Here is a 14,234-nt window from a genome sequence, read left to right on the forward strand (position 1 = left end):
AGATAACTATCAGTGCTAGCATTGTAAAGTTTTTAAAATAGTTTTCAGGTAAAAGTAGCATCAAAACAATTTCTATTCCACTATAGTTTTTACCTTTTATCTGTGAATGTTTTGCATGTTCTGGTTGTTGAGCAATAGTTTTATGACCATCTTCCTTCTTGCTAGAATGAGGCTCAGAAATACTCTGCTAATATGAAAAACAAGAATTTCCAAATCTCATATATATACATACAAAGACATTCATATTTCATATGACAAAATCATCAAGTCTTTATCATAAGAGGAGCAAGTATTCAAAACAAGATTTCTTTAATAGAGACCTGTCTAAAGGGATATCAATATGAAATCTGTTTCTGGTAATTTTATAGCCTATGTAATCAGTGGAAGCAACTGTGGCAAGCTAAGAGAAATAGGGAAAACTTTCATGGGCAAAATAATAGTGGTAAACAATCAGCTTTAAAGCTAGAAATCATAATAGGGTTAAATAAAATGATCTGTACTTGAGATTTACTATGCATGTCTTAGCCAATCTAGGAAGATCATCAGAGCTATACACCATGCCAGAGTGAGAAAGAAGCTATTTTTAATTTGACATGTGTACTTTCAAAGAGATTAATCTCTCTTCATTGCAAGGACACTTGTGATATTGTTCACATTGTTTACTTTGTCATACCTTTTTTTGTTTTTGTTTTTTCAAGCTATGGTTTCTCTCTAACCCAGACTGACCTGGAATTCACTATATAGTCTCAGGGTGCCCTTGAACTCATGGTGAACCTACTAGCTCTCCTACCAACTGCTGGGATATGATGTCATTATTGAATGACATACATGGTCCCAAATACCTACATTCGACACGTTTCTCTTACATTGGAGATGCCCTCACACTACACTGGAGGCACATACATGCTCTCTTAGCCTGCTTGGATAAAAGTAACCTCACCTTTACTCACAGGACTCAAAACATTTACTGTGTTTTATCTGCTTGCATATTTATATTATTATTATAATATTGTAGGCTCTGCATGACATATGGAGCTTTTAAAGCCTATCATAGAGAAAATGTGACCTAAGAGCAATGGATTCCCAATCAAAATACATGAAAGATCTTTACAATGGCCTCACGTACCAATGAGAGAACTGCCCAGACACACCACTTTTAAGTAAGCATTCAGAAGCCATTTTAAGTCACTCATAGGCACCAGTGTAGAATACTTTCTGTGTGATTTGTGGATATGGGGAGTTATTTTAAAAGCAGCTAAAAACAACAGCTACCATTTCACAAGGACTCAATTCATAAATTTGCCCTCATTTGTGTAGTGAAATGGAATGTAAAGAAAAGATATAGCCTTTAGGTTTGTAATGAAGGACTGATGATATAAGCACACAATGTGACCCACAGGCTAGAATTTACCCTTAACATAAGTTCAATTTCCTAGCCTGCAGAAATAGCTTGTCTTCAAGCCAAAATAGAAGCTTAGTCACCAGACCTGATTTACATCCTAATTTTCTGAGAAACATTATGCCTTCATAGAAATAGAAACTCTGGTTTTTATCATAAACACAACTTGTAGAACCCCAGACAGATGATGTCTAAATGTAAATTATTATGGGCTCTTCCAATAGCCTAAGAACATGGCATGAGCTGAAATTCTTCCAAATAAATGATAACTTGATAACAATTACCTATAGGGCAATCTCAAGTGTATTTTCATTTATCACATTCACCTTTTGAACACAAAACCATTATTTATACATGAGGTTAACTTGGCAAACTTCATACCTGTGACTCAGCCTTGTAACTGTCGCTATGGCTGTCGCGGCCACTTTCTATTTTCAGTACAGGTTCTGTTGCTGCCATGGACAAAAACATACACATAGGTAAAATTCACTCAAACAGTAGTTCAAAAATCTTTATAGTATTAGGTAAAAGATTTTGATCATAAAATCCTACGTATCGTTTGGTGACACCCAACACTAATGCCAGCATTCAGGAGGCAAAGGTCAAAGTATTCTTGGGAGTTCAAGGCCAGCCTGGAAGTACCGAGTGAGTTCTAGGACAGCTTAGGCCACAGTGACAGCACACCTCAAAAACAAACCCACCCTCCATGGACAAGAAATGAATCAAAATGTTTTTCTTTAATAAATTAGACATTCCATTCAATTGAATTTAGAAGACACTTTTATATTTCAAACACTAAAAATATCACTATTACAGACTCTAGAAATAAACATGATATGAGAAAGCAATGATTGCAAAGTCCCATACAAAAATTTAGCATGTGAGGAACAAAGAAAAACATGAAAGATACACATTTTACATCATCATAGAGTCATGTCATGTCACATTTTGCACAGTATCTCTCTCCAACAATAAAGTTGTAAGTCATATTTAATTAAATCATCATTTTTTTTTCAATTTTTTTTCTCATTTCAAAACATGACATGAAATGCTGTCTTGTGCCACACTTGCTTTACATTATTTAAGAGTCATCCTGACACAAAGGACATAAATGGTTATTTTGTTTGTGTACCTTTTTTTTTTTTTTTTCCAAGGCAGGGGCTCACTCTAGCTTAGGTTGATCTAGAATTCACTATATAATCTCAGGTTGGCCTTGAACTCACATCAATGCTCCTACCTCTGCCTCCTGAGTGCTGGCATTAAAGGCATGTGCCACCATGCCTGGCAATATCTCTGTACTTTGTAAACATGACAACAGCTTCATAGATTCTAGGTCCCCATTCATGTTGCTATTGTAAGACAATAGGTAAAGATACACAGAGGTCATAGGTGAAAATACGGAAATTGAGTGAGAAACCCAACTCAGAAGCTAATTGATTCTGGAAGAAGTGGAAGAAAATGGTGAGGAAATTTGTAGATTTAGGAAAATTTTGCTGGATAAGGCTCCATATCTACCTATCACAGCATATTTCACTGTTATACAAGGGAATGATCATAAAAGCATTCAACTGTGTTACAGATCAATATGGGTCTAACCTTTTATTTGTACTTTTGACATTTGTTGTCTTGCTTTAGTAGTAGTGTCCTGTAAATTATCAACTTCTTTCTTCTCAGAGAGAGACTCAGACATATGCTGTTACATAATGAAGAAAAGTTTGTCAAAATATGTATTCAGAGCTACAAGTAAAATCATATGTATTTCAAAAATAACTCAATATTTAAAATCACATTCCCTCAGTTGTGTACTGCAAAGCTGTTATTAAATTCATATCTGTTTTCTGCCTTACCCATGTGATAACTAAAGGCTGTACTGAGGTAGGCAAAAGGAAAAATTTTCAATACAATGCAATTGTGAAAGAATATGTTCCCAAGAAACACTTTAGAATATCAAAGTTTACACTGTTTTCTCTCAAATGTAGCAATTTTACTATATGTAGTAATTATGTAGTAATTTTACTATAGCCCAGGAGGACCTGCATCTCATTCCTTTGATTGGTCTCAAGCCCAGACCTCTACTCCTTTCTCTGCCTCCCCATTGCTGGGAATAAAGCATGCAGCACCATACCCAATTGAGAACTATTTGTTCAAACATAATTGCAATGACCTCACTAGAGCAGTAAATACATAAAAATCACATTGTCGTGGAGTGTGGACAATCACAGTGAACTAGATACTACAAGGAAAGATTCACCATTTGAGTTCGGAATTAATCACTGATTATACAAAAATATCACTTTTGAGCACTGGGAATATTGAACTGTACAACTAAAATCCAGACCATCACATGCTACTTACCCATTAATTTTCTAGTAGGAACTCAGTTATCGGACTTGGTTTTGAACTCATTTCTTTTTTTAAAAAATTATTTATTTATTTATTTGAGAGCGACAGACACAGAGAGAAAGACAGATAGAGGGAGAGAGAGAGAATGGGCACGCCAGGGCTTCCAGCCTCTGCAAACGAACTCCAGACGTGTGCGCCCCCTTGTGCATCTGGCTAACGTGGGACCTGGGGAACCGAGCCTTGAACCGGGGTCCTTAGGCTTCACAGGCAAGCGCTTAACTGCTAAGCCATCTCTCCAGCCCCAGAACTCATTTCTTAATGATTCCTTATACCTTTATACAAATGGAGGCTCAGAATATCAGAAAGCAAAATTGCAAAGCCACTAGAAGATGATCTGTGGCTGTTGTTGGATGCAAGCTTTCACAACACACTACCAGCGTGCAATCAGACAGGTATGTCCCAAAGTAAAACTAAAGTGGCATGCATTACCTTATGAGGTCAGCAAATGTGCATTCAAATAGGTCTACACTAAATTTTGAAAGTGAATATGCAATGTATGTATATAATTTTGAAATTTGCATACTCCTTACCGTTAGTAGATCCATTTTGCTGTCTCTATGGCTGGCTTCCTGTATTTCTGGTTCTGCAGTATGATCTGCTGATGCTTCTAAAAAAAAAATAGGGAACGTCAATTAAATGAATTGCATGAAAATAATTGTACTGAAAAATTAGGGAATAGAAACCATTAATTGTAGTAAAATTTGTATCAATAACTTTGATTTTCGAATTGCATGAAAATAATTGTACTGAAAAATTAGGGAATAGAAACCATTAATTGTAGTAAAATTTGTATCAATAACTTTGATTTTCACATAATCTAAACCTTACTTGTATATGTAATTCTTTTGCTATTCTTCTAATTTGGAAACTTAAACATGTGACTTGTATCATCCCTAGCTTTGAAATGTCTCAGAAAAAGAATGATTACCTGGATCTCTCTATAAGCTCATCAGCTCAGGTTAAATGTATAATTCCCCAAGATAACTATCAGTGCTAATATTATAAACTTTCAAAATGGTTTTATGGTGAAAGTAGCATGAAACCTATTTCTCTCCCAGTATAATTCTTACCTTTTATCTGTGAATGTTTTGCATGCTTTGGTCGTTTAGCAATAGTTTTATGACCATCTTCTTTCTTGCTAGAATGAGGCTCAGAAATACTCTGCTAATATGAAAAACAATAGTTTCCAAATATCATATACATATATACAAAGCCATTCATATTTCATGTGACAAAACCATCAAGTCTTCATCAAAAGAGGAGCAAGTATTCAAAACAAGATTTCTTTAATAGAGACTTGTCTAAAGGGATATCAATATCAAGTCTCTTTCTGGTAATCTTACTGCCTATGTAGCCAGTAGAAGCAACTGTGGCAAGCTAAGAGAAATAGGGAAAACTTTCATGGTCAAATAATGGTAATAAATAATCAGCTCTAATGCTAGAAATCATGTTAGGGTTAAATAAAGTGATGTGTAGTTTAGATTTCCTATGCATGTCTTAGCCAATCTAGGAAGATCATCAGAGCTATACACCATGCCAAGTGAGAAAGAAGCATAAAATTATCTATTTGCTATTTTAAATGTGACATGTATACTTTCAAAGAAATTAATCTCTCTTCATTGCAAGGACACATGTGATATTGTTCACATTGTTTACTTTGTCATTTTCTTTTTGTTTTTTTGGTTTTTCGAGGTAGAGTCTCACTCTAGCCCAGAGTTACTTGGAATTCCCTACATAGTCTCAGGGTGCCCTTGAACTCAAGGCGATTCTCCTAGCTTTGCCTCCCAACTGCTGGGATATTTTGTCATTCTTGAATGACATACATGATCCCGAATACCTATATTCGACATGTTTCTCATATTTGGAGATGCCCTCACACTGCACTGGTGGCACATACATGTTCTCTCAGCCTGCTTGGATAAAAGTAACCTCAACTTTACTCACAGGGCTCAAAACATTTGCTATGTATAATCTGCTTGCGTTTCTTATATTATCATTATAATATCATAGGCTTTGAATGACATATGGAGATTTTAAAGTTTGTCATTGAGAAAATGTGACCTAAGGGCCATGGATTCCAAGTCAAAATACAACAGAGATCTTTATAATGGCCTCACGTACCAATGAGAGAACTGCCCAGACACATCACTTTTAAGTACTTTATGTGAATTCAAATAGTGTAGAGCATTCAGAAGTTATTTTAACTCACTCATAGCCACCAGAGTAGCATACTTTTTATGATATTTGTGGATATGGGGAATTATTTTAAAAGCAACTAAAAATAACAGCTACCATTTCAAAAGGGCTTGTTTAATAAAGTTACCATCCTATGTGTAGTGAAATGGAATGCAAAGAAAAGATGCAGCCTTTAGGTTTGTAATTAAGGACTGATGATCTAAGCACACAATGTGACCCACAGGCTAGAATCTGTCCTTAACATAAATTCAATTTCCTAGCCTGCAGAACTAGCTTGTCTTCAAGCCAAAACAGAAGCTTATTCAGAAGACTTGATTTCATTCGAATTTTCTGAGAAATATTATTCTTTTATAGAACTAGAGACCATAATTTTTATCATAAAGACAACTTTTAGAGCCTCTGACAAATGATGTCTAGATGTAAATTATTATAGCTCTCCCAACAGTCTAAGAACATGGCATGAGGTGAAATATTCCAAATAAATGATAACTTGATATCAATTGCCTATAGGGCAATCTCAAGTGTATTTTCATTTATCACATGCACATTTTGAACCTGAAACAAGTATTAATACATGCTATTAAATCTGCAGATTTCATACCTGTGACTCAGTCTTGTAACTGTCGGTATGGCTGTCACGGTCGCCTTCTATTTTCACTACAGGCTCTGCTGCTGCCATAGACAAAAACATACACATAGGCAAAATTCACTCAAAGAAAACAGTGGTTCAAAAATCTTTTTAGAATTAAGTAAAAGATTTTAATTATAAAATCCTAGGTATGGCTTGGTGACAAACACTACTAATGTCAGCATTCAGGAGGCAAAGACCAAAGTGTTCTTGGGAGTTCAAGGCCAGCCTAGTAGTACCGAGGGAGTTCCTGGACAGCTTAGGCTACAGTGACAGCACAGCTCAAACACAAACCCACCCTCCACAGGAAATAAACGAATCAAAATGCATTATTTTCATAAATCAGACATTCAATTCAACTGAATTTAGAAGACACTTTTATATTTACAAACATTAAAAATATCACTGTGGCAGACTCTAGAAATAAACATGATTTGAGAAAGCAATGATTACACACTTCCATACAGAAATTTAGCACGTGAGGACCAAGGAAAACAATGAAAGACACACATTTTGAAATTATAGAGTCATGTCATGTCTTATTTTCAACAATAAAATTATAAGTCATATTTAATTAAATCATTAAATTTTCTGGCAATTATTTTTTCTCATTTAAAACAACATGACATGAAATGCTGTCTTGTGCCCCACTAGCTTTATACTGTTTAAGACTCATGTTGCCACAAAGAACATAAGTGGTTATTGTGTTTGTGAACTTTTTGGTTTTTCAAGGCAGGGTCTCACTCTAGCTTAGGCTGACCTGGAATTCACTACAAACTCTCAGCGTGGCCTTGAACTCACAGCGATCTTCCTACCTCTGTCTCCTGAGTGCTGGCATTAAAGGCATGTGCCATCATGCCTGGCAATATTTCTGTACTTTGTAAACATGACAACAGCATGGTTCCTAGATGCTAGGTCCCCATTCACATTAGTATTGAAAGACAATAGGTATAGATATACAGAGGTCATAGGTGAAAATATAGAAATTGAGTGAGAAACCCAACTCAGAAGTTGAATGATACCAGAAGAATTGAAGAAAATGGCAAGTAAATCTGTTAGATTTAAGAAAATTCTGTTGGACAAGGCTCCATATCTACTTATCGCATCATATTTCACTGTTATACAAAGGGAATGATCATAAAAGCATTCAACCAAGTTACTGATCAATATGGGTCTAACCTTTTATTTGTACTTTTGACATTTGTTGTCTTGCTTTAGTAGTAGCGTCCTGTAAATTATCAACTTCTTTCTTCTCAGAAAGAGACTCATGCATATGCTGCTAACATAATGAAGAAAAGTGTTTCAAAATATGTATTCATAGCTACAAGTAAAATCATATTATGTATTTCAAAAGTACCCCACTCTTTAAAATAAAATGAAGAAATATTTACAATCACATTCCCTCAATTGGGTACTGCAAAATTGTTATTAAATTCATATCAGTTTTCTGCCTTATTCATGCAGTAACTAAAGGCAGTAATTGAGGTAGGCAAAAGGAAACTTTTTCAATATAATGCTATTGGGAAAGAATATGTTCCCAAGAAACACTTTAGAATGTCAAGGTTTACACTGTTTTCTCTCAAATATACCAGGCCATGTTTGTAATTTTACTATAGCCCAGGCTGACTTGCATCTCATTACTTTGATTGGCCTCAAGCCCAGACCTCTATTCTTTCCTCTGCCTCCCCTTGCTGGGACTATGGCATGCAGCACCATACCCAAATGAGAACTATTTGTTAAAACCTAATTGCAATGACCTCACTAGAGCAGTAAATACATAAAAATCACATTCTCGTGGAGTGGGAACACATCACAGTGAACTAGATACTACAAGGAAAGATTCAGCCTTTGAGTTCAGAATTAATCACTGATTATACAAAAATATCAAGTTTGAGTACTAGGAATATTGACCTGTACACCCAAAATCCTGACCATCAAATGCTACTTACCCATAATTTTCTATTAGGAACTCAGTTATTGGACTTGGTTTTGACTCATTTCTTTCTTTCTTTTTTAAAATTTTTTTTGGTTTATTTTTATTTATTTATTTGAGAATGACAGACAGAGAAAGAGGCAGAGAGAGAGGGAATGGGCGCGCCAGGGATTCCAGCCACTGCAGATGGTTTCCAGATGCGTGTGCCCCCTTGTGCATCTGGCTAACATGGGTCCTGGGGAACTGAGCCTCGAACCAGGGTCCTTAGGCTTCACAGGCAAGTGCTTAACCGCTGAGCCATCTCTATAGCCCAGAACTCATTTCTTAATGATACATTATGCCTTTATACTAATGGAGGCTCAGAATATCAGAAAGCAAAATTGCAAAGCTACTAAAAGATGATCTGTGGCTGTCGTTGGATGCAGGCTTTCACAACACACAACCAACATGCAATCAGACAGGTATGTCCAAAAGTAAAACTAACGTGGCATGCATTACCTTATGAGGTCAAGAAATGTGCATTCAAATAGGTCTACAGTAAATTTTGAAAGTGAATATGCAATATATATGTAGTTTTGAAGTTTGAATACTCCTTACCTTTAGTAGATCCATTTTGCTGTCTCTATGGCTGGCTTTCTGTATTTCTGGTTTTGCAGTATGATCTGCTGATGCTTCTAGAAAAAAAAGTGGGCACTTCAATTAAATGAATTGCATGAAAATAATTTCACTGAAAAATTTAGGGAACAGAAACCATTTATTATAGAAAAATTTGTATTAATAAGTTTAATTTTCAAATAATCTGAACCTTAGTTGCATATGTAATTCTTTTGAGATTCTTTGAATTTTGAACCTTAAACATGTGACTTGTATCATCCCTAGCTTTGAAATGGCTCAGAAAAAGTATGAATACCAGGATGTCTCTATAAGCTCATCATCTCAGGTTAAATGTACAATTCCCCAAGTAACTATAAGTGCTAACATTGTAAAGTTTTCAAAATGTTTTACCGTGAAAGTAGCATGAAACCTATTTCTATTCCAGTATACTTCTTACCTTTTATCCGTGAATGTTTTCCATGTTTTGGTCGTTGAGCAATAGTTTTATGACCATCTTCTTTCTTGCTAGAATGAGGCTCAGAAATACTCTGCTAATAAGAAAAATGAGAGTTTCCAAATCTCATATAAATATACACAAAGACATTCATATTCCATATGACAAAATCATCAAGTCTTCATCATAAGAGGAGCAAGTATTCAAAACAAGATTTCTTTAATAGAGACCTATCTAAAGGGTTATCAATATGAAGTCTGTTTCTGGTCATCTTACTGCCTATGTAACCAGTAGAAGCAACTGTGGCAAGCTAAGAGAAATAGGGAAAACTTTCATGGGCAAAATATTAGTGGTAATGAATCAGCTTTACCACTAGAATTCATGTTAGGGTTAAATAAAGTGATCTGTAGTTGAAATTTCCTATGCATATCTTAGCCAATCTAGGAAGATCATCAGAGCTATACACCATGCCAGAATGAGAAAGAAGCATAAAGTTATCTGTTTGCTATTTTAAATGTGACATGTATACTTTCAAAGAGATTAATCTCTCTTCATTGCAAGGACACATGTGATATTGTTCACTTGTTTACTTTGTCATTCTTTTATTTGTTTATTTATTTTTGGTTTTTTGAGGTAGAGTCTCACTCTAGCCCACAATGACCTAGAATTCACTATATAGTCTCAGGGTGCCTTTGAACTCATGGCAATTCTCCTAGTCTGCCTCCCAACTGCTGGGATACTCTGTCATTCTTGAATGACATACATGGTTCCGAATACCTATATTTGACACATTTCTCATATTTGGAGATGCCCTCACACTGCACTGGTGGCACATACATGTTCTCTCAGCCGGCTTGGATAAAAGTAACCTCAACTTTGTTCACAAGACTCAAAAAATTTACTGTGTATTATTTGCTTGCATATCTTATATTATCATTATAATATCATAGGCTTTGCATGACATATGGAGCTTTTAGAGTCTGTCATAGAGAAAATGCGACCTCAGAGCAAGAGATTCCAAGTCAAAACACATCAAAGATCTTTACAATGGCCTCACACACCAATGAGAGAACTGCCTAGACACTTCACTTTTAAGTAATTTATGTGAATTCAAATACTCTAGAGCATTCAGAAGCCATTTTAACTCACTCACAGGCACCAGTGTAGAATACTTTTTGTGACATTTGTGGATATGGGGAGTTATCTTAAAAGCAACTAAAAACAACAGCTACCATTTCACAAGGGCTTGTTTAATAAAGATACGTTCATATGTGTAGTGAAATGGAATGCAAAGAAAACATGCAGCCTTTAGGTTTGTAATTAAGGACTGATTATCTTAACATACAAAGACCCACAGGCTAGAATCTGTCCTTAACATCAGTTCAATTTCCTAGCAGGCGGAACTATCTTGCCTTCAAGCGAAAATAGAAGCTTAGTCCCCAGACTTGATTTACATCCTAATTTTCTGAGAAATATTATGCTTTCATAGAACTAGAGACCCTGATTTTTATCATAAAGACAACTTGTAGAGCCCTGACACACGATGTCTAGATGCAAATTATTATAGGCTCTCCCAATAGTCTAAGAACATGGCATGAACTGAAATTCTCCCAAATAAATATCTTGATATCAATTAACTACAGGGCAATCTCAAGTGTATTTTCATTTATCACATGCACATTTTGAACCCAAAACAAGTATTAATACATGATGTTAACTTTGCAGATTTCATACCCGTGACTCAGCCTTGTAACTGTTGCTATGGCTGTCATGGCCGCCTTCTATGTTGACTACAGGCTCTGCTGCTGCCACGGACAAAACATACACATAGGTAAAATTCGCTCAAAGAAAACAGTGGTTCAAAAATCTTTATAGAATTAAGTAGATGATTTTAATTATAAAATCCTAAGTATGTTTTTTTTGACACACACCACTAATACCAGCATTCAGGAGGCAAAGGTAAAAGTATTCTTGGGAGTTCAAGGCCAGCCTAGAAGTACAGACTGAGTTCTAGGACAGCTTAGGCTACAGTGACAGCACACCTCAAAAGAAACCCCACACTCCACAGGAAAAAACATGAATGAAAATGTATTACTTTCATAAATCAGACATTACATTCAACTGAATTTATAAGACAGTTTTATATTTATAAACATTAAAAATATCACTGCGACAGACTCTAGAAATAAACATGATCTGAGAAAGCAATGATTGCAAACTTCCATACAGAAATTTAGCATGTGAGGACCAAGGAAAAACATGAAAGATATATATATTTTGAAATTATAGAGTCATGTCATGTCTTATTTTGCACAGTATCTTCCTCCAACAATAAAGTTATATTTAATTAAATCATCAAATTTAAGTGAATTTTTTTTCTCATTTCAAAACAAAAGACATGAAATGCTGTTTTGTGCCTAAGTTGCATTACACTGGTTAAGACTCATTCTGCCACAAAGGACATAAATGGTTATTCTGTTTGTGTCCTTTTTTTTTTTTTCAAGGCAGGGTCTCACTCTAGCTTAGGTTGAGCTGGAATTGACTATATAGTCTCAGTGTGGCCTTGAACTCACAGGGATCTTCCTACCTCTGCCTCCTGAGTGCTGGCATTAAAGGCGTGTGCCACCATGCCTGGCGATGTTTGTGTACTTTGTAAACATGACAACAGCATGGTTCCTAGATGCTAGGTCCCCATTCATGTTGGTATTGTAAGACAATAGGTATAGATACACAGAGGTCATAGGTGAATGTATGGAAATTGGGTGAGAAACCCAACTCAGAAGCTGTATGATACCGGAAGAAATGGAAGAAAATGGTGAGGAAATCTGTAGATTTAGAAAAATTCTGCTGGATAAGGCTCCATATCTACCTATCACAGCAAATTTCACTGTTATACAAAGAGAATAATCATAAAAACATTTAACCTAGTTACTGATCAATATGGGTCTAACCTTTTATTTGTACTTTTGATATTTGTTGTCTTGCTTTAGTAGTAGTGTCCTGTAAATTATCAACATCTTTCTTCTCAGAAAGAGACTCAGGCATAGGCTGCAAACATAATGAAGAAAAGTGTTTCAAAATATGTATCCATAGCTACAACTAAAATCATATTAAGTATTTCAAAAGTACCACACTCCTTAAAATAAAATGAACAAATATTTAAAATCACATTCCCTCAATGGGGTACTGCATAATTGTTATTAAATTCATATCTGTTTTCTGTCTTATCCATGCAATAACTAAAGGCAGTACTGAGGTAGGCAAAAGGAAAAATTTTCAATACAATGGTATTGGGAAAGAATATGTTTTATGAAACAGTTTAGAATATCAAAGTTTATGCTTTTTTCTCTCAAATATAGCAGGCTACGTTTTTAATTTTACTATAGCCCAGGCTGACCTGCATCTCATTCTTTCAATTGGCCTGAAGCCCAGACCTCTACTCCTTTTTCTGCCTCCCTCCCCATTGCTGGGAATATGGCATGTAGCACCATACCCAATTGAGAACTATTTGTTCAAACATAATTGCAATGACCTCACTAGAGCAGTAAATACATAAAAATCACATTCTCGTGGAGTGGGGACAATCACAGTGAACTAGATACTACAAGGAAAGATTCAGCCTTTGAGTTTGGAATTAATCACTGATTATATGAAAACATCAAGTTTGAGCACTGTGAATATTGACCCATTCACCTAAAATCCAGACCATCACATGCTATTTACCCATAATTTTCTAGTAGGAACTCAGTTATCGGACTTGGTTTTGAGCTCATTTCTTAATGATTCCTTATGTCTTTATCTAAATGGAGGCTCAGAATATCAGAAAGCAAAATTGCAAAGCCACTAGAAGATGATCTGTGGCTGTCGTTGGATGCAAGCTTTCAGAACACATTACCAGCATGCAATCAGACAGGTATGTCCAAAAGTAAAACTAAAGTGGCATGCATTACCTTATGAGGTCAACAACTGTGCATTCAAAGAAGTCTACACTAAATTTTGAAAGTGAATATGCAATGTATATGTAGTTTTCAATTTTGAATACTCTTACCGTTAATAGACCCATTTTGCTGTCTCTATGGCTAGCTTTCTTTATTTCTGGTTTTGCAGTATGATCTGCTGATGTTTCTAGAAAAAACATGGGCACTTCAATTAAATGAATTGCATGAAAATAATTATACTTGAAAATTAGGGAAAAGAAACCATTTATTGTAGTAAAATTTGCATTAATAAATTTGATTTTCAAATCATCTGAACCTTACTTGTATATGTATTTCTTTTGAGATTCTTTTAATTTTGAACCTTACCCATGTGACTTGTACCATTCCTAGCCTTGAATTGTCTCAGAAAAAGAATGTTTACAAGGATCTCTCTAAAAGCTCATCAGCTCAGGTTAAAAGTACAATTCCCCAAGATAAATATCACTGCTAACATTGTAAGGTTTTCAATATGGTTTTATGGTAAAAGTAGCATGAAACCTATTTCTCTTCTAGTATACTTCTTACCTTTTATCTGTGAATGTTTTGTATGTTTTGGTCGTTTAGCAATAGTTTTATGACCATCTTCCTTCTTGTTAGAACGAGGCTCAGAAATACTCTGTTAATATGAAAAACAATAGTTTCCAAATCTC

General features: G+C 35.3%; 1 protein-coding gene across 1 annotated transcript in view; it reads right to left on the bottom strand.

The window, feature by feature from the left end:
* Positions 1-14,234, bottom strand: part of LOC123462893 — a 65,312-nt gene that overhangs the window by 19,984 nt on the left and 31,094 nt on the right. The window contains exons 15-27 of the mRNA XM_045157061.1: positions 14,110-14,200; positions 13,656-13,732; positions 12,559-12,655; positions 11,342-11,412; positions 9,611-9,704; positions 9,157-9,233; positions 7,806-7,905; positions 6,600-6,670; positions 4,873-4,966; positions 4,333-4,409; positions 2,996-3,092; positions 1,781-1,851; positions 94-187 (exon numbers count right to left, since the gene is read on the bottom strand). Coding sequence (XP_045012996.1) covers positions 94-187; positions 1,781-1,851; positions 2,996-3,092; positions 4,333-4,409; positions 4,873-4,966; positions 6,600-6,670; positions 7,806-7,905; positions 9,157-9,233; positions 9,611-9,704; positions 11,342-11,412; positions 12,559-12,655; positions 13,656-13,732; positions 14,110-14,200 — 1,111 coding nt within the window. The remainder of the gene's footprint in view (positions 1-93; positions 188-1,780; positions 1,852-2,995; positions 3,093-4,332; positions 4,410-4,872; positions 4,967-6,599; positions 6,671-7,805; positions 7,906-9,156; positions 9,234-9,610; positions 9,705-11,341; positions 11,413-12,558; positions 12,656-13,655; positions 13,733-14,109; positions 14,201-14,234) is intronic.

Source organism: Jaculus jaculus, chromosome 8 (assembly GCF_020740685.1).
Source record: "Jaculus jaculus isolate mJacJac1 chromosome 8, mJacJac1.mat.Y.cur, whole genome shotgun sequence".
NCBI lineage: Eukaryota > Metazoa > Chordata > Mammalia > Rodentia > Dipodidae > Jaculus > Jaculus jaculus.